At 34.7% G+C, this 24,438-nt stretch overlaps 3 protein-coding genes across 6 annotated transcripts in view; all 3 read right to left on the bottom strand.

The window, feature by feature from the left end:
- Nucleotides 1-24: 24 nt before the first annotated feature.
- Nucleotides 25-13,347, bottom strand: LOC117321926 (E3 ubiquitin-protein ligase PPP1R11-like). The gene is made up of 4 exons (XM_033876558.1): nucleotides 13,164-13,347; nucleotides 4,351-4,468; nucleotides 2,463-2,582; nucleotides 25-2,015 (listed from the first exon to the last, which is right to left on the bottom strand). The coding sequence occupies exons 1-4, from the start codon at nucleotides 13,221-13,223 to the stop codon at nucleotides 1,972-1,974; spliced, it is 342 nt and encodes a 113-aa protein (XP_033732449.1). The 5' UTR covers nucleotides 13,224-13,347; the 3' UTR covers nucleotides 25-1,971.
- A 7,339-nt stretch (nucleotides 13,348-20,686) lies between these two features.
- LOC117342740 (influenza virus NS1A-binding protein homolog A-like) lies at nucleotides 20,687-23,241 on the bottom strand. The gene is made up of 5 exons (XM_033904979.1): nucleotides 23,181-23,241; nucleotides 22,631-22,876; nucleotides 22,109-22,234; nucleotides 21,667-21,840; nucleotides 20,687-21,042 (listed from the first exon to the last, which is right to left on the bottom strand). Exons 1-5 carry the CDS (start codon nucleotides 23,239-23,241, stop codon nucleotides 20,687-20,689), a joined length of 963 nt encoding a protein of 320 aa, XP_033760870.1.
- Nucleotides 22,712-24,438, bottom strand: part of LOC117321922 (influenza virus NS1A-binding protein homolog) — a 30,200-nt gene continuing 28,473 nt past the window's right edge. For all 4 annotated transcript variants that reach the window (XM_033876551.1, XM_033876550.1, XM_033876553.1 and 1 more), the window contains exons 7-9: nucleotides 23,947-24,085; nucleotides 23,181-23,433; nucleotides 22,712-22,876 (exon numbers count right to left, since the gene is read on the bottom strand). In XM_033876551.1, the coding sequence (XP_033732442.1) occupies nucleotides 23,285-23,433; nucleotides 23,947-24,085 (288 nt within the window). In that variant the 3' untranslated portion in view covers nucleotides 22,712-22,876; nucleotides 23,181-23,284. The remainder of the gene's footprint in view (nucleotides 22,877-23,180; nucleotides 23,434-23,946; nucleotides 24,086-24,438) is intronic.

The following is a 24,438-nucleotide window of genomic DNA, read 5'->3' as shown; positions in this document are numbered from 1 at the left end:
GAATAGGCACAACAAACGAGTTAATACGATTTTAATACAAGAATATTTTGTTTATTTACAAAATAAATTAGGCAAACAATATAAAAAATCATACATCTATCAACCATTATGTTGAAACAAACAAATTGTACTTGTAGTGTAGTCTTTACCCCCAGCTACATATATATCAAGATACTCTTCACCAGAAATACTGTGGGTTTAATGTCATTGTTATGGGACCTGGATATATGTGTTTTTTCTTTCTTTTACAATCATATAAATATATACATGTATATATAATCAATACAACAATTTTGTTGGTTATGAAGTAAAGAAGCAGTAAATGACTAGTACTAGATGGAGTCATAACATATCCAAACTAAACTTTGAACAATACATAAACATTTGTAGATGTAGATTTCATTTAAGTCACCCGTTTTACTTGGATTTCCGCTACCTAATTTTTTGATACTGCGGATTAAGCATGAACCAGTTTACACCTCATGTTCTATCTTGTATGTGGTGCTCCTTGAAAATTTACAAGAAATTTCATTAACCTAAATTTGCACCTAAAATGTTCTCTATAACTACCAAAATGAATAAAATATAAATATCAACAATAAAAAGAACACTGTATTTGGCCAACATTAATTCAGCAATAAGCCCATCCATGTCTATTGTAGTCCAGCAAAGATCCTAACAAAAGTTCTTTTATTGTCCTTATAATAATCCCACCACCTACATAACCCTGGGACAAAGTTGAAGTGTTGGCCCCTGAGCTTATTGCAAGATAAATACTGTGAGAATGACAGATCTAGGGTGTCTGTATCCTATAATGTAGAAAAATGATTATTGAAAATAGTGGTGCAATTTGGCTGCAAATTTCCTTGTTTCTAACTCCATGTCTCATCTGTCTACATTGAGTTCCTTATTAGTACAACATATTTGTCTTATGTGACCTTAAAAGCAGTTCAAGGTCATTTAAAGTACTGGAAAAAGTTTGATACCATTCCGTCCTAGATGCCTGTTGGTAAAAGATACCATTAACTGGGGTTTTCTGGGGCATGAAAAGAAAATTCTTTTTATCAATAATATTCCATGTTAAACTTTGACCCTAGCCAGCACTCAAAGTAGACCTCTGACCACAACATAATGGAAAATGACCCATTATTGGCTGACCTACACTACATACCTAGTTATTATCATATCAGACTTAATGAATCTGCAAAATCTGTTGTTGAAGTAGCAAAATATCAGCACCGTCCATGTCAGGTACTTATTCTAAGAACTGACAGAGACAACTAGAAACCAGTTCGACACTTTATCATTGGAGCTAAAACAATGTTTGGAAACTGAAAATAGATGCATACTTCAAAATATGACTGATGCTGTTATGTGATATGGCATTTCGTTCATAAAAGTAAAATAACTGAATTAAGTAAGTCAAATCTCTCGGTGGAATCTGTTCAGAATGAAATTTCTGTATTGTTTGTGTTACACAGACAACATGTTTCAGTGTATATAAAGATGAAATGTATCCTGCTGCTTAACATGTTATTATACAGACAGTGACATTCCAAAAACAAAAATAACAAAGTTTGTTTTCAGTCACCACTACAGTATGTTACCAGAAAATCCTTGATGTTATGAAATATATCAACGGGAAAAATGACTTGGCTAACACAGCATTCAAAATGTCTGTGTAAATGTTCAGATGTATGTAATACCACAGTTCTCACCTTTAATCCAATGCTGACAATGTAACACAAGGATCAGTAGAAAAACAGCACTTTTTCAAAGAATAGTCCTCAATGATGGGTTGCCATGAAATTGAGTGAGAAATTCAATGAACCATATTTAGTGTGAGGGAACACAGACTTTGAAAACAGCAACAAGACAGGACGTTTTCCTGTGGCGTTTTCTTGTGATCACAGACATGTTCCAGTATATTGTCCTACCATGCTCTTCATATATCACTAGAATTAAAACTGGTCAGTGTTCTGAACTTCCTCCTTCCATCGGACCATTTCCTGGAGCTGAAATTTCAGTTCAATTACACTTTATCAGCAGAATACAAATATCATTTTTAATGGGTAGTTTTTAAAGTTTGACAGCAAATACATTTGGGTGAAGCACCTGTAGGGATAGATGTACAGTATATACATGTATATATATATTATTGTTGTATTGATATATTATTATATATATTGTTATTATAGTAACATCGTCGGTAAATTTTTTATAATGCAAATCAACTCTAAAATTTCAGTATATTCCAAAAACTGTCGTTATCACTTAACTACCCCTTGTTATTTATTTTAACATCAGTATGCAAACACGTTTTGGAAATTATGTGGATGACATTCAGGCCCTGGTAATAATAATCATAATGCTGTGTAATTTTCACTAATTAGATAACTACACTATTCTTTTTTTTTAATTTTAAGCTTTGAATTTCAGAATTATCAGTTCATAATTATTACCATTTTGATTATCCCCATCTCGAAAGCATTTGTCCTTGTGACCGCTACAGCTCTTACAATCGTCTTCATCCTCAGATGATGATTCACCAAACATCTTTGGTTTTTGATACTGACAACAGCCTTAAATGTGAAATATTCAATACATTTTTATGTAAAACAAAGTATAATATTAAGAATATTGTCATACATGAAACTTTATGTCAAAACAGCTTTATGCGCAGGATCAGCGGATCTATTTGAAAGAATACCCGAAGTGTAAACTAATTACCATCCTGGAATACTCTAGGTATACTCAATAGGAAGATGCAGAAAAGGACCTTCCAGGATAAAGATTTTGAACTACAACAACAAATCTATACCATAAACAATTGCATAAGAAGTAGCACACAAGGCTCACACTCACCAAATCTAGAATTTTCATCAGACATTAGTATCAACTCCAGATACAAGGGTGGAGATAAAAGATCATCAGCAAAAAGAAAATGGTACAATTTTGACTATATATACATAGATGGAATTCACCCAAACCATCTAAATGCCGGAGTCTGGCAAAAGAAAATATCAGAGAAGGTGAGGAGAGACTGCTGGTCATAGGGAATGGTCAGTCAGCAGGGGTTTTTCCAAGCTACACTGATTAACCTCTATACCTTAATAGACACGTGTACAGCTTGCTCTAAGTTTCGACCAAATTACAGTTGGTGTGGGTCCTACTTCCACACTAAACCATATTACTACAAAACATCAACAACACAACCGTGAGTGAAAACGCAGAGTAACCAACAAAGGGTCAGTGTGGGTTATTCCATGTTAAACTAGAAACAATGAGTAAATTTACACTATAACTTGTGACTATCCTGGCATTAAGTATTTATATACAGCAGGACAAATCAAACCACCACGAATGTATGACGAGTACCATCCTAAACCCTAAATTATCGTCTGCAGGGCAGAAACCAATATGCCTACCGCTAGGAAAAAATAATGGAAACAGATCGCTCATCATACTGGTGTTATTGTTAGCAGGAGAAATGAAAATGACCTTGACCTTAATTCAAGGTCACAAGGGTCAAATAGGCTATAATTAATCTTCAAACAACAGCTCTCAATAACCAAGAGACCAAGGGACTTGATATTAGGCCTGTAGCATGCTGACATGAAGGACTATCAAGGTTGTTCAAATAAACGACCTTGACCTTCATTCAAGGTCATATGGGTCAAATAGGCAAAAATCTCTAAACAACTTCTTCTCAATAACCAAGAGGCCTAGGGTATGTCTGTATATCTAAGGAAAAACAGATTATGGAGAGGTATTCTTTTTAAGCCTCCTATAAAGCTACACTACAAAATGACAGGAAAATTAAAATGCAATCACCAGACCGGGACTTAAACCACAGGTCTAACGTCTGTACTGGAGATGGGTACTCTAGCTATTTGAACAACCAGGTCATCAGCATTCAGATTGATCCAGTTCTACTACATTCCTCTGTTTTTCAACAAAGTATAATTCAACCCCAAAGGCAAAGACACAAGATACTATATCACCTTCTGTGAGTAATTAGTTGGATACCAAATGAACAGGAGAGAAAATAATGCAAACACCAGACAGGGACTTGAACCTGGGATCTCAAAACTCGAGATGGTACTAACTAGCACTCTTAGTTACTATCTGAGCTTATATTTATACACCTGGCTACTGGCATTCATCCCATTCCAGTTCCACTATGCTATACAAGTGAATCACTTAATCAGTGACTAAGTACAATTTGGAGGTTAAATTCTTAGCCCTTTATATGCCACATGCTCCCAGAACTTTCAATGCTTGCCTTGGTATTTATAGTTAATATGAAGAGAACTAGCTAACACAAACAGCTTTCAAAACAGCACTCACATTTTGATTTTTTCTTATTCATGTGCTCATTGTCCACAGTCTCTGTGGTCCATTTCACTTTCTTGTCATTCTTTGGTTTTCTTAACTTCAACCTCAGTGTTGGACTATGGTCAGGTGGCTGAAATAAATATATTTGTGAACAAAACCCATTTAATTCATATACTGATATCTTTATTTAGAGATATCTCTATTTTTGGACAAAATACATATGTGCATTGTACTTAAATTTGAGATACATTTGTGTGCATGTACATGTACAAATCTAATTAAATTAGAGATATCTGTATTTTAAAATAGATATCTCTATTTATTGGCAAAATACAGATATTTGTATTTAGATTAGAGATATATATATACATGTACATGTATATGCATTTAGATAAGAGATATGTGTTTTTTAAATAAAGATACATGTACATGTATTAATGTATAAATAGAGATGTCTGTATTTTAAATAGATAATATTACAGGTCAGTGTAAGTATCTAAGAGTTATCTGTATTGAAAACAGAGATTCCCAAAATACAGATAATGAGAGATATCATTATTTTTAGTAGATATCTGTTATTATGTATGAAGTACTGTAGATATCTGCATTTTAGATATCTATACCCATAGTAAATAGATATATCTTCAAACAGATATCTATATTCAAATAGAGATATCCTTATTTAAATACTGTATTGCAGTACAGAGGTTTGCCATAAACCGGTGTACCTAATGAGTGACCAGGGAGTGTCCAGGGACATTTTGCACGCCCAGGAATTCGTTAATGAAGATTTTTTAATATTTTTTTCTGTAACATACTTTTGAGACCATTATCTAACACCATGCAAAATTTCACTTCGATCGAATGATTACATAATATGGAAATGCACCTCTGAAGTTGCAGTGCAGCGTGCACTCGGGTGTCGGGCGCGCCCAGGAATTCGTTAATGAAGATTTTTTAAAAAAAATTCTGTAACATATTAATAACATCATTATCTAACACCATGCAAAATTTCACTTCGATCAAATGATTTTATAATACGGAAATGCACCACTGAAGGTGTATTAAAGCGTGCATTTGAGTGTCCGGGGCGTATTTGACACGCCCAGGAAGCCGTTATTGAAGATTTTTTGATTTTTTTTTCGGTAACATACAGATTATACCTATATCTAACATCGTGTAAAATTTCACTTCGATCAGACGATCGCATAATACTAAATTTTGCCATTAAATCTTACGAAGTTACGATGAAGATGGCCTGTATTACGGCTGCGCTCGGCACATGAGTACCAGGGAGGTTTGTACAAGCCCAGGAAGTCGTTGATTTATATTTCTTGATTATTTTTTCTGTAACATACAGATTATACTTTTATCTAACATCGTGCAAAATTTCACTTCGATCAGGCGATTGCATAATACTAAATTTTGCCATTAAATCTTACGAAGTTACGATGAAGTTGCCCTGTATTACGGCTGCGGTTGGCACATGAGTGTCCAGGGAGGTTTTTACACGCCCAGGAAGCCGTTAATTTATATTTTTTGATTATCTTTTCTGTTACATACATATTATACCTTTATCTAACATCATGCAAAATTTCACTTCGATCAGACGAGTGCATAATACTAATTTTTACCATTAAATCTTACGAAGTTACATGGAAGTTGCCCTGTATTACGGCTGCGGTTGGCACATGAGTGTCCAGGGAGGTTTTTACACGCCCAGGAAGCCGTTAATTTATATTTTTTGATTATCTTTTCTGTTACATACATATTATACCTTTATCTAACATCATGCAAAATTTCACTTCGATCAGACGAGTGCATAATACTAATTTTTACCATTAAATCTTACGAAGTTACATGGAAGTTGCCCTGTATTACGGCTGCGGTTGGCACATGAGTGTCCAGGGAGGTTTTTACACGCCCAGGAAGCCGTTAATTTATATTTCTTTATTATTTTTTCTGTAACATACAGATTATATATTTATCTAACACCATGCAAAATTTCACTTCGATCGGACGAGTGTATATTATTGTATTTTGTTACTGAATCCAGCCTTAGGTGATCACTTCATTGTCCGGGCCATTTTATATCTACCTGTTATCTGACAAAGTAATCCCGTAGCACCGCCCACCTGCGGTGTGACCGGTAATTGTATTGGTTTACATAACAACTTGACATGTCCCTGTTAATTGATATATAACATATTGCAACCCGGAATAAAATACAAATAAAAACTTACTATTTCATCAGTTACGATTATTCCTTCAGTTACAGTTTCAGTTCCGTAATTAGAACGTTTAATAACATCGTAAACTTTGAGTTCTAAAATAAATACGAAAATCATACATTCCAAGTTAAATACTAACATTATTTTTTTACAATATAAATAGTTTTAATGAGTGACAAACCCGCGTGTTCGGCTAATCTAGCTAGACACTCGCTAGATAACGTACAATCAGAGGCAAAAATATATTGTTTTAGTATTCTAGTACAATTAACGACTTAAAAATAAATAAAGCAATTATTTATCAATCTCCTGCAAATCAAATAGAATATAACGCATTATGACAGAATTAATTGTAACGTTATAACTCCGTTGCCATACCTGATAAATGTATTAAAATCGGCTATAGACTTATTTAACATGCCCGTATTCTGGTTCGCCCAATAGGAGAAAGTCGGAGGTTTGATTTTTGCGGAAAGGTTATAACAATGTAAATTGTAAATAGACAAACAACCAAGGACCTTTAGGGTCGTTCAAGGATTACCACACATATAATCAGGAGAATTAATTTTTAAATTTGCTCTGAAAAGGTCATAGTTAAGAGAGCTAGCACGGTTCTTCAAACGGCTATGCAGTATTTTTAACATGCGGGAGCCACACACCAAGATGCCTTTATTATTGGACATTTCCTAGGTATATTTCTTTTAATGAACTTCTAAGTAGACGAATCCTTTAATATCTGGATCGTTCCAGTTTGATGGACGACGGAAAGAAGGAAATACGCATATTTTCTAATCGAAAGTTAGGTTGTCTCAGATGATGGGAATCTAAAATATTACGGATTTCTGCTAATCTTTCTGGCATGATGTCACAAAGAACATTTATATCTATACCATTTTTGGTAGAGAAGAATAAAGACATTCTCTGCGTTTCTTCTATAAATTGGCAAAAGTTCCAGCCTATCACAAGGAGACTTAACACGAACACACCACAGCCTCCCAAAACACACATACGCACTCACCACACGCATGTATGTCGCACGCACGGGAGGCTGTCCTTAAATGACCTTAGCTGTTAATAGGACGTTAAACAAAATAAATCAAACCAAATTATGTACATGTCTCTAATATGTCAATTGTGGAATTCCAAATCTGATACCTGAAATAAAATAATTATAACAAGAGATCCCAGAGGGATCTTGGCGCCCACCATTGAATGATCTTCATAGGTTCCATGTCAGATTGATCTTTTCTCTACTTTTCCCTTCATTTTACTAATCTGTATAAATTGAGAAATATCCCTCCAGTACTTTTTAAACAAGGGAAATTAAACTTATATATGAAATTTGAGATTAAGCGATAATGGTTGTCTGTCGACAATGATTTCAGATTGGTCCAAAAAATGCAATACGACGGACCAAGGAGAACCTACATATGAAAATTGAAAAAGATCCCTTCAGTACTTTTTCAGAAATAGCGATAACAAACTTCTATGGTCAAAATCCAAGATGGCTGCCTGTCGGCCATGTTGTTTTCTGATCGGTCCAAAAATGCAATATGCATAACTAGGCACCAAGGAGAACCTACATATGAAATTTGAGAAGGATCCCTTCAGTACTTTCTCAGAAATAGCGATAACAAACTTCAAAGGTCAAAATCCAAGATGGCTGCCTGTCGGCCATGTTGTTTTCCGATCGGTCCCAAAATATAACATGCATAACAAGGCACCAAGGGGAATCTACGTATGAAATTTGAGAAAGATCCCTTCAGTACTTGCTCAAAAATAGCGATAACAAACTTCAATTGTCAAAATCCAAGATGGCTGCCTAACGGCCATCTTGTTTTCCGATCGGTCCCAAAATGCAATGTGCATAACTAAGCACCAAAGGGAACCCACATATGAAATTTGAGAAAGATCCCTTCAGTACTTTCTCAGAAATAGCGATAACAAACTTCTATGGTCAAAATCCAAGATGGCTGACTGTCGGCCATTTTGTTTTCTGATCGGTCCCAAAATGCAATATGCGTAACTAGGCACCAAGGGGAACCTACATATGAAATTTGAGAAAGATCCCTTCAGTACTTTCTCAGAAATAGCGATAACAAACTTCTATGGTCAAAATCCAAGATGGCTGCCTGTCGGCCATTTTGTTTTCTGATCGGTCTCAAAATGCAATATGCGTAACTAGGCACCAAGGGGAACCTACATATGAAATTTGAGAAGGATCCCTTCAGTACTTTCTCAGAAATAGCGATAACAAACTTCAATTGCCAAAATCCAAGATGGCTGCCAAACGGCCATCTTGTTTTCCGATCGGTCCCAAAATGCAATGTGCATAACTAGGCACCAAGGGGAACCCACATATGAAATTTGAGAAAGATCCCTTCAGTACTTTCTCAGAAATAGCGATAACAAACTTCTATGGTCAAAATCCAAGATGGCTGCCTGTCGGCCATTTTGTTTTCTGATCGGTCCCAAAATGCAATATGCGTAACTAGGCACCAAGGGGAACCTACATATGAAATTTGAGAAAGATCCCTTCAGTACTTTCTCAGAAATAGCGATAACAAGAATTGTTTACGGACGGACGGAGGGACGGACGGACGGAGGGACGGACGGACGGACGGACGGACGGACGACGGACCACGGACGCAGGGCGATTTGAATAGCCCACCATCTGATGATGGTGGGCTAAAAACGTATTATTTCATCAAAACCATGAATACATTCTTACAATTTCGAAGTGATCAATAAATGCATTAATATTTTATAAAACAATAATTGACCGAGTCAAGTGAAAAAGATCATCTATCGGTGACTCCGCCCACCTGCGGTGTAGTCTAATTGGATTAGTTTATATAACTTTGGCGCCTGTCTAGCTGTCAACTAACCCGCGTCTCCGCCTCACTTGTGTTCAATGGAAGACGAGTGACAGGTAACGAAAGCCATCAGTAGGCGGAGTCACGTAACTAACAAATTAGGTGTCGTGCTGTTTGTCCCTCACCATCAGTTTGCTTATTTCTATTCTAATATAAAAAGAATATTTTGTTGCTACCAGAAACATGAAAAAAACAAGTCATCTTATTACCAAATGTAATTTTCTGCATCTTGTACTGCTGCAACAACACGTGTACAAAAATGACCGTTTGTTGCCCGAGTGAATAATCATCAATTACTTTTATTGATGACTACGTAATACCACCAATTGGCTTTTTGAAGTGTAAGTTCTATCGATTTAAGTTGTGCATTTTCGAGATTTTTTAACACATTTCGTGAAGAGGTCGGCTTTGAAAAGGGCCGTTTTTAGAGGTACTGATCGTTTATTGTCGGAACAATGTGGTAGGGTAGGGTTTATCTAGATCCCAAGAAGATGGTTCTAATCACACTAGGTATCAGCCCAATATGGTCGGATAAAAAATAAAATCAGTGGCCTTTTTATTTTGGATATAAGGGACTTAAGATTTTTAATTGATCTGTCCTTGGTTAAACAAATGTAGGAGTATAGTATGTCCCTGCATGTACAAACTTGTACACATTTATCTTCCCGAAATGACACGAATTATCACCTTTTATTTCAGTTAAAATCCATCGACCGTTTTTTCTATTATTTGATACGAATCTCGTATCATGATTCACAATTTGGTTGCAGACTCTAACTTTGAAATACTGCAATACATTTTGACAGATTATAATATTTTTTACACGCGGACTCCTCTGTACATTCCATGTAAAACATTTATTTCATACAGTTTTCGATGCCATTTCACATTCTTATCCCATATGCACGTTCTTTTTATCATTATATCATTATATCAACAAGTTTTTATCAGTATTTCATTTCGAGTTTCAAACTTTGAAATAGATTTTGAAGAACTGTTTATTGGATATAGGACAGTTTCCAATGCCAGTTGACTGTTTTATTTGTATTTCATTTCAGATTTCAAACTCTCTAATTTATATGATTATAATATACACGCATTTCAAAAGAATCATTTGTTAGATATGATTTTTTTTCTTCCTTTAATTTCTCTTAAAAGTCTGTTGTCTAATACCTTTATTTAATACATTAATGTATCATTTTCTATGTTGTACTACTTGTACTTATACTTCCTTGCTGTGTTAACAATCAATGTTTGAAATGAGAAAAAAAAAAAAAAATATACTTACACGAAAGAAACATCTACATATGTGTACATGTATTTGTTTTAATTTACTTATATACTTTAATTCTTACGACGTTGAAACAGAATCCCATTTTTTAGGCAAATATATCTTTTATAACCAAGAACATCAAAATCATGACAAAACAGTGAATGCTGACTTTCTAAATTACTGTTATGATTCTAAATCTTATTTCTTAATGACAAAGGAGGAAGTTAAGAGGAACTCTTATTGCTGATTTAACCTGGTACGGTCCTGTTAATGTAAATATACTTTGCAATGGTGACACGAATATCTCCTCAACTGACAATGTAAAAATCGCCAAAGTTGTGCAAAACTTCTTGAGTAGGTCGGGAAGATTCGACTAATCATCACTTCATATCCCCCACCCCCTTCTTTTCATACTATTTTCCTATAATAAAAAAACTTAATCCAAAATGCTCCATTTATCCATATAATATTAAAAATGTTTTTTCTTCTAATCGATCAAGTATATTTGAATTCATTCCAAACATTTATATGTCGTGATCTTTCCCGATGCAGTCATTTAACTTTATATGTACCTATCTCCTATATTTATACTGTTAAAAGAAATAATGCTGCATATTAAAAACAAAAATCACACTGTACATAGCATTATTATCAGGCAATCCTGTCAGAATTTTTCACATTAGAATAGTTTTACAGCAGTTTATTAAAAAATGTAATTATATAAATATCCAATTGAACAATTTATCAATAACTAAGTAACTAACAACAACAAAAATTAACTAAAAGTCTAAAACAGTTAGTATATATAACTCATGTAAAGGCATTCAATAAATAAATATCATAAAAAATAATACATTAATAAAGATGAATAGATCATGACTAACAATAATTAATATGCAAATTAAAATGCATGAATTGGTTAAGATATTAAGTTATTATCAAACATTTAATAAATAAATATCATAAAAAATAATACCGGTACATGAATATAGATGAATCAATTATGAGTTACAACAATAACCATTATGCAAAGTACAATGCAGAAATTGGTTAAGATATTAAATCATCATCAAACATTGTGACATTATTCAGTACAAAATACACATAATATAAGTTTTATAATAATTACATCTTCATCTATAATCAAATAAATAATGTTTTAATGCGAAGTGAGGAAATTATTCCAAATAGTATATTCAGATTTTATACTTGAAAAACTTTTATTATAAACAATATCTTAGTGTTAAGAAATAAAATAAAATTATGGAGAGTCAAAAAAATAAAGTAAATGTGTTACATATAGCCAATATATTAGTTATACTCGTTATAAAATAAATAAATAATGGACTCTTTGTAGAACCGCGTCCTCATCGCAGTCTGGTAACATTCTTATTTTAACAATAGAGTTACTTCCCTTCCAATCTTTGGAGTACACTACTTCGTAAGATTTAATGGTAACATTTAGTATTATGCACTTGTCCGATCGCAATGACATTTTGCATGGTGTTATATAAAGGTATAATCTGTATGTTACAGAAATAATAATAAAAAATATAAATCAACGGCTTCCTGGGCGTGTAAAAACCTCCCTGGACACTCATGTGCCAACCGCAGCCGTAATACAGGGCAACTTCATCGTAACATCGTAAGATTTAATGGTAAAATTTAGTATTACGCACTCGTCCGACCGAAGTGAAATTTTGCACGATGTTAGATAAAGGTATAATATGTATGTTTCAGAAAAAATAATCAAAAAATATAAATCGACGACTTCCTGGGCGTGAAAAATACGCCCTGGACACTCACGTGCTGACCGCAGCCGAAATACAGGACAATTTCATCGGAACTTCGTAAGATTAATGGTAAAATTTTGTATTATGCACACGTCCGATCGAAGTGAAATTTTGCATGATGTTAGATAAAGGTTTAATCTGTATGTTTCAGAAAAAATAATCAAAAAATTTAAATCAACGACTTCCTGGGCGTGTAAAATACGCCCGGGACACCCGAGTGCACGCTGCACTGCAACTTCATCGGTGCATTTTAATAATATGCACTGGTCCGATCGAAGTGAGATTTTGCATGGTGGTAGATAATGGGACAATATGTACGTTACAGAAACAAATTTCAAAAAATCTTCATTAACGAATTCCTGGGCGTGAAAAGTATCTCCCTGGACACTCATTACTCCCTGGTCACTCATTAGGTACACCCCCATAAACACAAGTAAGCACTTACTGAGCAGTATATAGATTATCTAGGCTGATAAGTCTATGCATGAAATATGACAGGAAGAAGTACGTTTAGACGTCATATTCCTTATGACCGTTTCAAGTTTATTATATTCCGTATGCTTAATACCAGTGAAACGCAAATAAATGTATCGAATCATTACAGTACAGACCGTTTCTACACACAAAACATGCATTCGATTTGTTTGTCTACCTGTTCATGTTCCAGAAGAGTGTCACTGGTAGACACAGTCGCTTGTTGTGCAGAAGCCATAATTTGGACGGTAAACAGCCTTTGATAATTACATGTCTATTTGGCAAAATACTGAAATAAACTAATAAATCGACTAGTTTTCGTAAAGTCAATAAATATTACCGGAAGTAAACGAAAAACTGACGTCATGTGGATAGGCGCATTCGTTTTAAAACGGAGAACTTCTCTTCCTCGATCATGTAGTGTGTTCGATGCTCAACAACGACGAAAGTCGAAGAATTTATTTTTGTTATTGTTTTATTTTTACGAATGAAAATTCTAGCAAAACAATAGTAATAATAAAAACAGAAGTAATTGAATCAATAAAAACAGAGATGTATTAGATTCTTGGTATCAATTATGTCATTAAATTATCTTTCTTTCCTGTATCATATCATTTTGGAATAAATCACCACATGTAACGTTATCTTCCAAATATCTTGATATACTTCAGTCTTTATTACACATCAAACAAGATATCCAAAAGAAATCAACCGACAGTATGCAAACAAATAAGCTGTGTAAGTTAACTCTATTGATTTGAGAACTTTTGTAGCCCTTCATATTATATGATGCTCCTGGTCCCATATCATATCCTTTTGTTTGTATATTGAAAAGAAATTGTTTGAAGATGTTAATACAAGCCAATGTCATGCATTTAAAGAACCTTTGTAGTCACCTTCATCCTATTGTGTTGCTGGCACAATATCATTATTTTTGCCTATTAGTTAAGTAGTAGGTCGTTTGAAGATCACATTTACCTTAACCAAATTTGTTAGCACTTAATTTCAGCATGCTATTAGCACAGCATAATGGCATTGAGCCACTTGATGATTTTTGCCTATTAGTTAAGGAGTAGGTCGTTTGAAGATCACATTTACCTTAACCAAATTTGTTAGCACTTAATTTCAGCATGCTATTAGCACAGCATAATGGCATTGAGCCACTTGATGATTTTTGCCTATTAGTTAAGGAGTAGGTCGTTTGAAGATCACATTTACCTGAACCAAATTTGTTAGCACTTAATTTCAGCATGCTATTAGCACAGCATAATGGCATTGAGCCACTTGATGATTTTTGCCTATTAGTTAAGGAGTAGGTCGTTTGAAGATCACATTTACCTTAACCAAATTTGTTACCTCTTAATTTCAGCATGCTATTAGCACAGCATAATGGCATTGAGCCACTTGATGATAACTTGTTTAAAGATGTTACCACATGTGATCCTGAAAGAAGGGCAAGGTCATTAATTTGAACAATCTTGGTTGCCCTTCATCTCATTACGCTACACTGAGCCTTCTGGAAAATGATAGTCATTTGAAGATTTGAACACATTTGACCCATGTGACCTTGAAGTTGTCAGAGGTTGTTCATTTGAACAGACTTGTTAGCACTTCATCATAGCATGCTACTTACCCAATATCATCACACTGGTTTATTTAGAATTTTAACACTATTGACCATCCCTGTGACCATGAAAGTAGGCCAAGTGGTCATTTAAACAGACCTGGTAGCCCTTCATCACAGCCTGCTACATCACATCAAGTGACCTTGAAAGTAGGCCAAATGACACATTTGAACATACTCAGTTGTCCTTCATCCCATCATGACACATGTACTTGTAAAATATCATCATGCTGGGTTTCTCAGTTAATTAGTGACCTTTACAGAATGTCATGGTCATTTATTTCAACAAACTTTGTAGTTCTTCATCTAATTATACTGTTTTATATATGCTGCTAGCCTAAAATCATGATAGCAAGGGCTTGTTGGTTAATCTGAAAAAATGGTTTTCTCCTTAATATTTTAAACATTAGACCCCTGTGACCCTGAAAGTAGGTCAAGTTCATCTTCTTCACAAACTTGTCTTTCATCCTAGAATGCTACTGGCCCAATATCATGGGTCTTCTAGGACTCAAAACGAGAATTTTCTCAAACAGATTTCTTTAATTACAATGTTATGAAACATATAGCACCCCAATGCAGGAACCTATTCTCAAACATCAGCTCTCTGGGTCTTATGAAACTTCAGAAAAAGATTCTTTAAGGTTTTGAAAATAGGTCACGGTCATCTGTTTGAAGGAACACACTGTCCTACAGAAGGTACCTGCTTGCAAAAATGTCAGGCCTCTGGGACTTCTGAAACTTGAGAAAATTCTTAAAAGTTTTAAGATATTTGGCCCCCGTCACCTTGAAAATAGGTCAAGGTCACATATATATGTGGAAACTTCATTATATACCTTAGGTACCTGCTGGCCAAATGTAAGGATCCTGTTGCTTACAGATGCCAGTATAGTTTCCTGGAATTTAATAGTTCATTGACAGATGTGCCATGTGAGCTTATTAATCATTATACATGTAACCAGGTGAGCTTTGTTATGCAATGTCACCATGGCGCGCATTACTGCACTGCCCTCCGTGTAATGTGTCGTCCCAATAATAAAATGTTGAACCAACCAAACTCTTTGTCATGATGGAGCACAAAGGTTACAAAATGGTGCCCATGTAGGGACTCGGGAATGATACTCATTGCTGCTTGTGAAGGCATCAATGTTACCCCTGGAAAACTCGACGAGTTCTTTCCTGGAGGGGGGTATGTAACCCTGGTAAATACTAGCCGCAATATACTGCTCGGCTAGAAAGATCTTCTCTTTAGCTCGATCGGTTGAGCGTAAGACTAGTAAGCCAGGGGTCCTGGGTTCGATCCCTAGCGAAGGCAGGGATTTAAATTTAATTGATCATGTGCTCTGTTACATTGGCACCCATGTAGGGACTCGGGAATGATACTCATTGCTGCTTGTGAAGGCATCAATGATACCCCTGGCAAACTAGAGGACAAGTTCTTTCCTGGAGGGGGGAGTATGTAACCCTGGTAAACACTAGCCGCAATATACCGCTCGGCTAGAGAGATCTTCTCTTTAGCTCGATCGGTTGAGTGTAAGACTAGTAAGCCAGAGGCCCTGGGTTCAATCCCTAGCGGAGGCAGTGATTTAAAATTAATCCTGCGCACTGTTACATACAGATAACACAAGGTGGCTACATTTAACCATTAATGACCTAATTACTGCTAAACAGAGTATGGGCACAATTACATTTCACAGAGACATGGTAGTAAGTAAGTTTTAATAACATGTAGCTCACTTGGTTCGAAGGTGAGCTTATGCCTTACCATGGATTCTGGCGGCCGTCCGTCCTTAAACAATCAAGTTCTTCATTGAATTGTGCAAATGGTGGGGCTGACCCCCCCCCCCCCAATTTACAGGGGCTGAGGGGCGGGGCCAAAAGGGGTCAAATTGGCTTAATTGATATAAACGACTTCCTTTGTGGAACTTCGGACCAGGCGAGCTAAAAATGTATGAGGAACCTACAAATAAAATTTGAGGATTCTTCCATGACAGAATTGGTTTAAGGGTGGATAGACATACAGGTGGTCGGGTGGGCAGTGGTAACACACTTGTCTTCCATCTAGGCTGTTGGGTTCAATTTCCAGATTGGATGTGAAAGGTATGAGGACACCTGTCTGATCACATTTCTCCTGGTACTCTGGTTTCCTCCTACACCTAATACCGTACCCCTACCACGATTTCATCCAGGTCAAAAAGAGTGATAAAAATACAAGTTAATATAACTTGTTTCGCAATTGTTGTAAAATAAATTAAGTTTACATTTATAAATAAGCCGATGGCAATTTGAACATCAGAAGATCAGCTTGAAATATTTCCTAATAGATTCTGAAACACAGGTTTGTCGCCACCAAATCAAAGTCTATCACAAAATGAAAAGAAAAACTCAACACAATACCTTTTAAGGATTATTTATTATTTGGACAATGCATGTTACATTAGCGGGTGCTATAAGGCTAACACTAGATCGTAATCTGTGTGCCACCAAACAAACACTAAATGATGCATCTCAATACTGGTAAACTTTTAGATTTAACTTTGGATTGTAAAAGGGATAATAAATCCCTCAGATAATGTTAACTACAGTAAACCTGCTTACTGCCAATACCTTATTGTCAATCTTAGCCAAGTTTGTGTCCTCCAGTAGATTATAACAGATATACATCCAATAACTTCTGAGATTTATAATATAATAAACAACAACACTTCTTCAAATTTCTTTGTCCATTCATGACTTAACAGTCATATAATTTGATTCAACTATCAACTAACTGATCTTCCAATGGAAAAAAACTTGAGATTTAATAGCAAGTATCAATTCACCGTAAGTTTCAGAGCACATTAGGGGGAAATTCGTGTATAGACTTTCCATTTTATTCATACCTTAACAGGTTCAATTAAATCTTGGTATAGTATATATTTCCCATTATAATATTGATGCATGAATAGACTTAAGATGCTGTCAGTAGACAAGAGACAACCTGTTTTAAGATAGACTTGAAAGAAATCACCACTAGACATTACTTGCTATTCTGTAGCACTAGATTCTTGGAATTATTTGGTTTAATTTAGAATAATAAAAAAAATGGCAGCATTCATCAAAATGATGTCTTTTGACTACAAACGTGTTTATTTTTACTGATATCTGATATACATGTATTTAAAAAAAAAAAAATCAAAAGCAGACCAAAACATTGAACCATTTCGACCTTTCAATTTCTATACAAATATTGTTTTGGTCTGCTTTTTTGTATCTTTATAAAAGAAATAAAGGCTTGGCCATGTCAATGTCTGCACTACTATAAATATAGAGAAAGATTAATTCTAGCCATATACAAGTACAGCACAAAGCACCATATCTGTCACCCAGGAAAAAAGATTTCTGGAGAAAATGGAATTTTCCATCAGAAAATGTAAACATGTAGGCAAAATATTACTATGGCTACAAACCTTCTTTCACAATATCCCAAATATATTTAATTTGTTTTTAGATATAGGAAACAGATATAATTCCTACGTGGTACAACTAGTGACCAGTAGACCACAGAAGCACTTGTCTACATATACCTCATCATCCATGTTTTGTAACCTGGTAGATGTTGATAAGATCTCGCTCAAATATAAAATAAATAACATATAGGATCGTGGAATTTTGGTAAATCTAATCCAATCTTGGAAATATAAATATATAGCATACATGAGAGATAAACTGGTCAAAACATTGGATACATCCGAAACCAGCAAAATCAACTGTATTTCATTACATGTAGTATAAATATAAATCTTTCATTTCATCAAGTCTTTGATATTCACCAATAATCAGTTCATTCATTCACTTAAAATAATTTGTGATAATCAGACTTCGTAAATTCTAAGTCCAATATCTCCTCAACATGATTTGTACTCATTTAATTCTATTGCTAAGTTAGGTATGAAATGATACAAAATTAACCTCTTACGAACACAAACACGTTTACTAGAATTTGTGTTGTATCCCTTACAGAAAATAATCCGACCACCGCATTTGACATTCCTGGTGAGGTGACATAGATACAGCAAAATCAAACTTCACAGACACATATCCCCAAAACCAAGAAAGAACTTTGTCTCAAATTCAGACTTTAATACTTCATAATTTTCAGTTTCATATCTAAAATGTCTCAAATTCAGATTTTGATACTTAATAATTTTCAGTTTCATACCTAAAATGTAGTCATAATACAGCCTCTTTCATCTAATTCAAAATTATAATTATCCCCTACAAATATTCATTTAATACTGTATGGATAATTATAATGTCATATTTTTCTCTAGAAATGCTTATTTCAGTAATTATTTCTATTTATTACCTGTTTTGTATCTACAATTTTCACATAGTCCTTTGTATGATAACAGGTGTATTGTACAGTATACTTATGTCATTTGATGCAGTTTCCTATTTATAAGCATAACAAAATAATCACCAAACTAAGAATTAACTCTCCTATGACAAAATGTAAGCGAGCCATAACGAAATTATAACAAGTCAAATGAAAGATACACATTCCAAACAAAACTATGAAAGCAAATCAAATTAATCTTAAGGGTGGGGGTGGGGGAATGGAAAATCATACTTATACAATGGAATCAGGTTGATCTATAATAGCATAAATTGATATTAATATACCCGGTAATAAAGGACCTCGAAAGAATTAGGTTTAACAATAATAACAGGTGGTGGGACCTGATATCTAACAAAATGTACAGGATAAGATAAATTTGGGTTAGTCTTGTGGGTATATATTGGAGGTAGATCAGGAAGGTGCCGTCAATCAATGAGAAAATATATCTGTTTAGTCAGTACATTTGGCAATATCTGATGAAAACTTTGATTTCAAACTGGAGATTTTTTATTAAAAAATAAATTAATCAAAATGAATCTAATATATTTATCCTTGAAACTGAGCTGAATATTATACATGATTGTTAGCAACAAAATGATTAAATAAAGAAACAAAATAAAATTTCTGTTTCAAAAGGTTTTTGAAGCTCTATACAGTTTTAAAATTTTGACCCTTATAGGTATGGTTTTAAAACCCAAATTTGTACTTGTAGATGATCTTCTAAACCTATTTTTATTATACATTGTTAAAATAAATTCCCACCACCAACTGAAAACCTATTGTAACAAAAAAGATACACACAAACTTACAAAATCCAGTAGAACAGAGGAGAACTGATCATACGAAATCACACAACTCGAGTGGAGAACCAAATAATACAAAATTACACAACTCCATTAGAGAACTGATCGTCAACATTATGCTATACATAAATTTACAAGTAACACACCAGATAACTGTGGAAAATTCAACACAATTCGGCACTAGACCTGTGACCACAAATTACCTAAACAAACAACAACATAGTCCAAATGTCATGGCGGGTAAACTAATTATCACGAGATGGATAATGAATTATGAGAAACACACAGTGTTCAAATACTTATCACATTTATGGGGATAAACATAAAAAGGAGGTAAACAAATAACAAGTCCACATACATATCTGCATACTGAATACCAATGCAAAAATACTGTTCATATAATTATAACATAATTATCCATTACCCTGTGAATGACAACCTAACACATCACCGAAATCTCCCAACAGTGTAAATGTACAGACAGAGCTGAAAAATATCTGTACTGACAAGAGATTACTCTATTGAACTGATTAGCCAATGTTCAGGAACGACGTTATAATTGGTTGGATAATTCATCATATGATATTCTTTATATACATTTATATATACAAATAACCAAAACGTAAAGTGATTGTTTTGACATGGAATATTCTTCATAAAAAAAAAAAAAAACTTTCAGTACAGAAAAATTATCTATTACTGAAATAATAATGGTAGAAAAAAAACTTAATGTGTAGGGTCACAACGTAATGCTGACTCATCAAAAGATGATCAAATTATATGAAGATTCTCCTTGACAAGTGTCCAATTCTAAGAGAAACGCTTATTGGCAATATATCGTTATTTCTGTATCCATATACATACAAATTGGAATGTATATAGATTTGGTCTCGGAGTTAGTTGCTGTTGGAATTGTCATTTGCATGTCCATTGTCTTGACTGCCACTGGCCTCAGCTGTGGACTTGGAACACAAGCGTTCGGAGGATTTCTGAGTCAACCCTGAATCCTCAACTGACAAATAGCTGCACCACTCATTATTGTCAGGGTTCAGATACTCCATGGTATCTAGAAAAGTCCGTCCAGAAAATCCCCCGACAGCGAACACACGGTTGGTATAGATCACCACAGCGACATTGGCTCTGGGCACACTCAGCCCTGGACCCATTGTCCACATATCCTTCTCCGGACAAAACACCTCTGTGGATTTGAGAGACTGTGTCCCATCACTGCCTGCGACGATGTAAATTTTACCTGGAAGATAAAAGAAAACAATGTAATAATGAAACATTCTTTGTTATAACACAGAAAACTGGATTTGTAGAAATACATATACAATAAATACGGCATAATTGAGCTACAGATTAAATAGGATTTGAATTGTTTCTGTGAACGAAAAAAAATATCTCTCCTTCTAATATATGTAGTGACCAATGTATTTATTCTTAGATAATAATAGAGTGATGTGTTAATTAATGTTTGTCAACACTTGCACCAAAATGTCCATATTAGAAAACCAATGCTAGGGGTGACTACATTAGCTCTGTCTCTTCCTCGAAGAATTGCAAGCTAAAGAGTATATGATGTTGCTTGGTTGCCTCTTTAGAGAAGGAAATTAATTTGGATGTTTTCACTTATAATCTCATAAATATAGGAGTTATGTGATAAACAGAATCTTAAACTTGGGACTTTGTCATATAGAATTTATTTACTTTTTCAATAAATTATGTCATTTGAGCCTTTATCAAATTATAGAACATATTTAATAAATTCCGTATGACATCAACATTCATGTAAGATCCTCTATACCTACAATATGAGTGAAAACATAATAATCTGTACACTATGAAATGATACAGATTTTGTAGCTTTCCCTACCCTCAAATGACACGCATCCAGCACCACGTCGAGCTACATTAAGGTTTGGACCATTCCGCCATGTCATTGTCTCAAAGTTGAAAATCTCTACAGAGTTGAGACAGTTCCAGCCATCTGTGCCTCCAATGGCATACAGTTCCCCTTGATGTTGACAAACTCCAGCCTGGTAACGAGCTGCAATGGGCAGAAAGTACCTATGTCATACTTCAAATTACATATTTAATTCACCGAGAAATGGTTCCTGATTTGCTCTAACTATCAACAATACATTTGACAAGTTTGTTTTGTATTCATATATTCATGGTCATCATATCAAAAGAATATTCAATAAATTTGATAAATTCAAATGTAATTTATCATGGAAACTTTATTAAATGTCCTGACATTCGATCCACTAAAATGTGGTTTCAATTTCACGAGAAATCCTTTTAAAGCTACATACGTGCATTCATTGGTGGCAATGAAGCCCACTCCTGCAACTCAGGCTTAAACACCAAACAGTTAGCCAAACTCTGTTGGCCCATACAGCCACCCACCAGGTAGAGTACACCATTCATTGCTATAATGCCTGTAATCAAAACACAATTCCTCACAAAACTGCTGAATAACTTCTTATATAACTAACACTGCCATAATATGTCTTCATATAATAATATTATCACTTTGTAAAATATTGTGAAATGTTTTTTTTAATTATATCATTTGACATTACCTTGTAAAACATTTCTTTTCTTACATATTTTCTTGTGAAATATTTTTTTACCATATATATGCCCATATTATCTTGTGAAATATTTCATTTCTTAAATATTATCTTGTGAAATATTTCTTTACCTTTATATTACCTTATGAAATATTTCTTTACCTACATATATTTCCTTGTGAAATATTTCTTTACCTATATATTACCTCGTGAAATATATCTTTACCTTTATATTACCTCGTGAAATATTCCTTAACTTACCTTGAGACACCCTAGCATTGTTGGTACTACAGAGAGTTTTCCACTTTTCAGTAGCTACATCAAAGCAGTGGATCTTTGTTTGGCATCCATGTCCATCTGATCCCCCGATTGCATATATCATATTGTCGATCTGTTCCACAGAAAAGCGTCCCCTTGGATCAGGCATGTTAGGACAAGGGGTCCATTTATTGGTCTTTATGTTGTAGGCTTCCACAGACTGCAGACATTCTCCTCGGTCATAGCCACCTGAAAAAACAGTAATAGCAAAATTAGTATGGAGACACTCAATAAGCTCCTCTATCATAGCCACAAAGTTATGTAGTACATAGAAGATTTGGAGATAATGTCTATGAAATAAATTTTGGTATGGCTGAAAAATCCCAGTTTTGGGATCTCATAACGATTCACAATGTGTACTACTGGAAAACTGATTGAAAACAGCTATCACACACATGTATGCTTGATGGATGAATGATCTGTGATTTTAACATGGTTAATTTGAATTCATAAATGACTTTAAAGAAGAGAAGAAGGATAAAATGATACAAACCACAGGCAATGATTCTGTCGTTGGCCACACAAATACCAAAGCCACACCTTGCACTGCTCATGCTGGCAAGGGGAGTAAGTGAGGCATGTCGCTCAAACAGGCAGTCAGGTCATGACTGGGAGTTTTGGGGTCACACTGTCAGGAGAATCCGGCTCGTCTGATCCACTTCCCGAGTTGGACTTGCCTGTACGGTAGTGGATGGAAATGGTTGCCAAGGTCCCATTCAGCATAGCGATGGCCAAGTATGTCTTATCTAGAGAACACCAGAAATCAATCTAGAGAACACCAGAAATCAATACTTATCAATATCCTCAATAAAATGAAAGAATGTGATTATGTCAGCCAAACAAACTGTATCTCCAAACAAACTTCATTCACAAAACTGTGGTAAGGAAGCCAATCCACAAAACAATAGCGACTTCACTGTTTTGATACATTTATGTGATGATGATGAACTATTGTTGAAATAGACCAAACCTTAAATATATCCTTGGGTTGTTATTCAGCTAACCAAATATATGATTTGTTTTTCTGTAATCGTTTTAGGTAGGTACATGCATATGAATATAATTATGAAGTTTTGGTGATGTATCTTTGAACTGTTACGTTGCTATGGTGATGTATCTTTCGTTTGGTGTATTATGTTGCTAATTGCTATGGTAATGTCTCTTTGGTTTGATGAATTGTTATGTTGCTATGGTAATGTACCTAGGTTTGGTATGTTGTTAAGGTAACTAAGATAAGATTCGTTGCTATGGTAACCTACCCTTCAGCTGGTAGGTTGCTATGATACTCCATTCCTTTTCCGTGATGAGTCCATCAGGATTGATGCTAAACTTGCGAACTACTGTACCTCCTGGGCTGACCTGCAGCTTGTTTCCTGGCTCCTTACTTGGGGTCAGGTTCTGATGAATACAACATTGTTCTGTCAAAACCCCACTAAGTCAAGAACAACACAGTCCTCATAACAGTGACATCACCAATACGACCCACTCAGTACAGCATGAAATGTTTACTTTAGCCAATTATTGACATTCTAATATAACCCAATCAAGTAACCTGTGTATCCATGACAACACATTATAACCCCTGATAACCTCTGGTAACAGGCTGTGACATCACCAACGATTCTGAGAAAATACAGGAAATATATCGGGGAAGCATCATGATGCAAGCAACCAGCAAAATGCTGTGTTTATTTGCCAAGTTCACGATACCCAGTAGTTTGAAAAATATATCAGCCTCATTTTCATGAAGA

This window comes from Pecten maximus, chromosome 2 (genome assembly GCF_902652985.1).
Source record: "Pecten maximus chromosome 2, xPecMax1.1, whole genome shotgun sequence".
NCBI classification, from domain to species: Eukaryota; Metazoa; Mollusca; class Bivalvia; order Pectinida; family Pectinidae; genus Pecten; species Pecten maximus.
The sequence above is the reverse complement of the archived record's forward strand: the minus strand, read 5'-3'. Positions and strand labels throughout refer to the sequence as shown.

Excerpts from the sequence above, each read along its gene's own strand:
- LOC117342740 (XM_033904979.1), bottom strand. The coding sequence starts at position 23,241 with ATGAGCAGTGCAAGGTGTGGCTTTGGTATTTGTGTGGCCAACGACAGA. Across the intron at positions 22,877-23,180 it reads CGACAGAATCATTGCCTGTG|GTGGCTATGACCGAGGAGAA; the intron begins GTTTGTATCATT and ends CTGTTTTTTCAG. Across the intron at positions 22,235-22,630 it reads CAATGCTAGGGTGTCTCAAG|GCATTATAGCAATGAATGGT; the intron begins GTAAGTTAAGGA and ends TTTTGATTACAG.
- LOC117321926 (XM_033876558.1), bottom strand. The coding sequence starts at position 13,223 with ATGGCTTCTGCACAACAAGCGACTGTGTCTACCAGTGACACTCTTCTG. Across the intron at positions 4,469-13,163 it reads CTCTTCTGGAACATGAACAG|CCACCTGACCATAGTCCAAC; the intron begins GTAGACAAACAA and ends TATTTATTTCAG. Across the intron at positions 2,583-4,350 it reads GAATAAGAAAAAATCAAAAT|GCTGTTGTCAGTATCAAAAA; the intron begins GTGAGTGCTGTT and ends TTCACATTTAAG.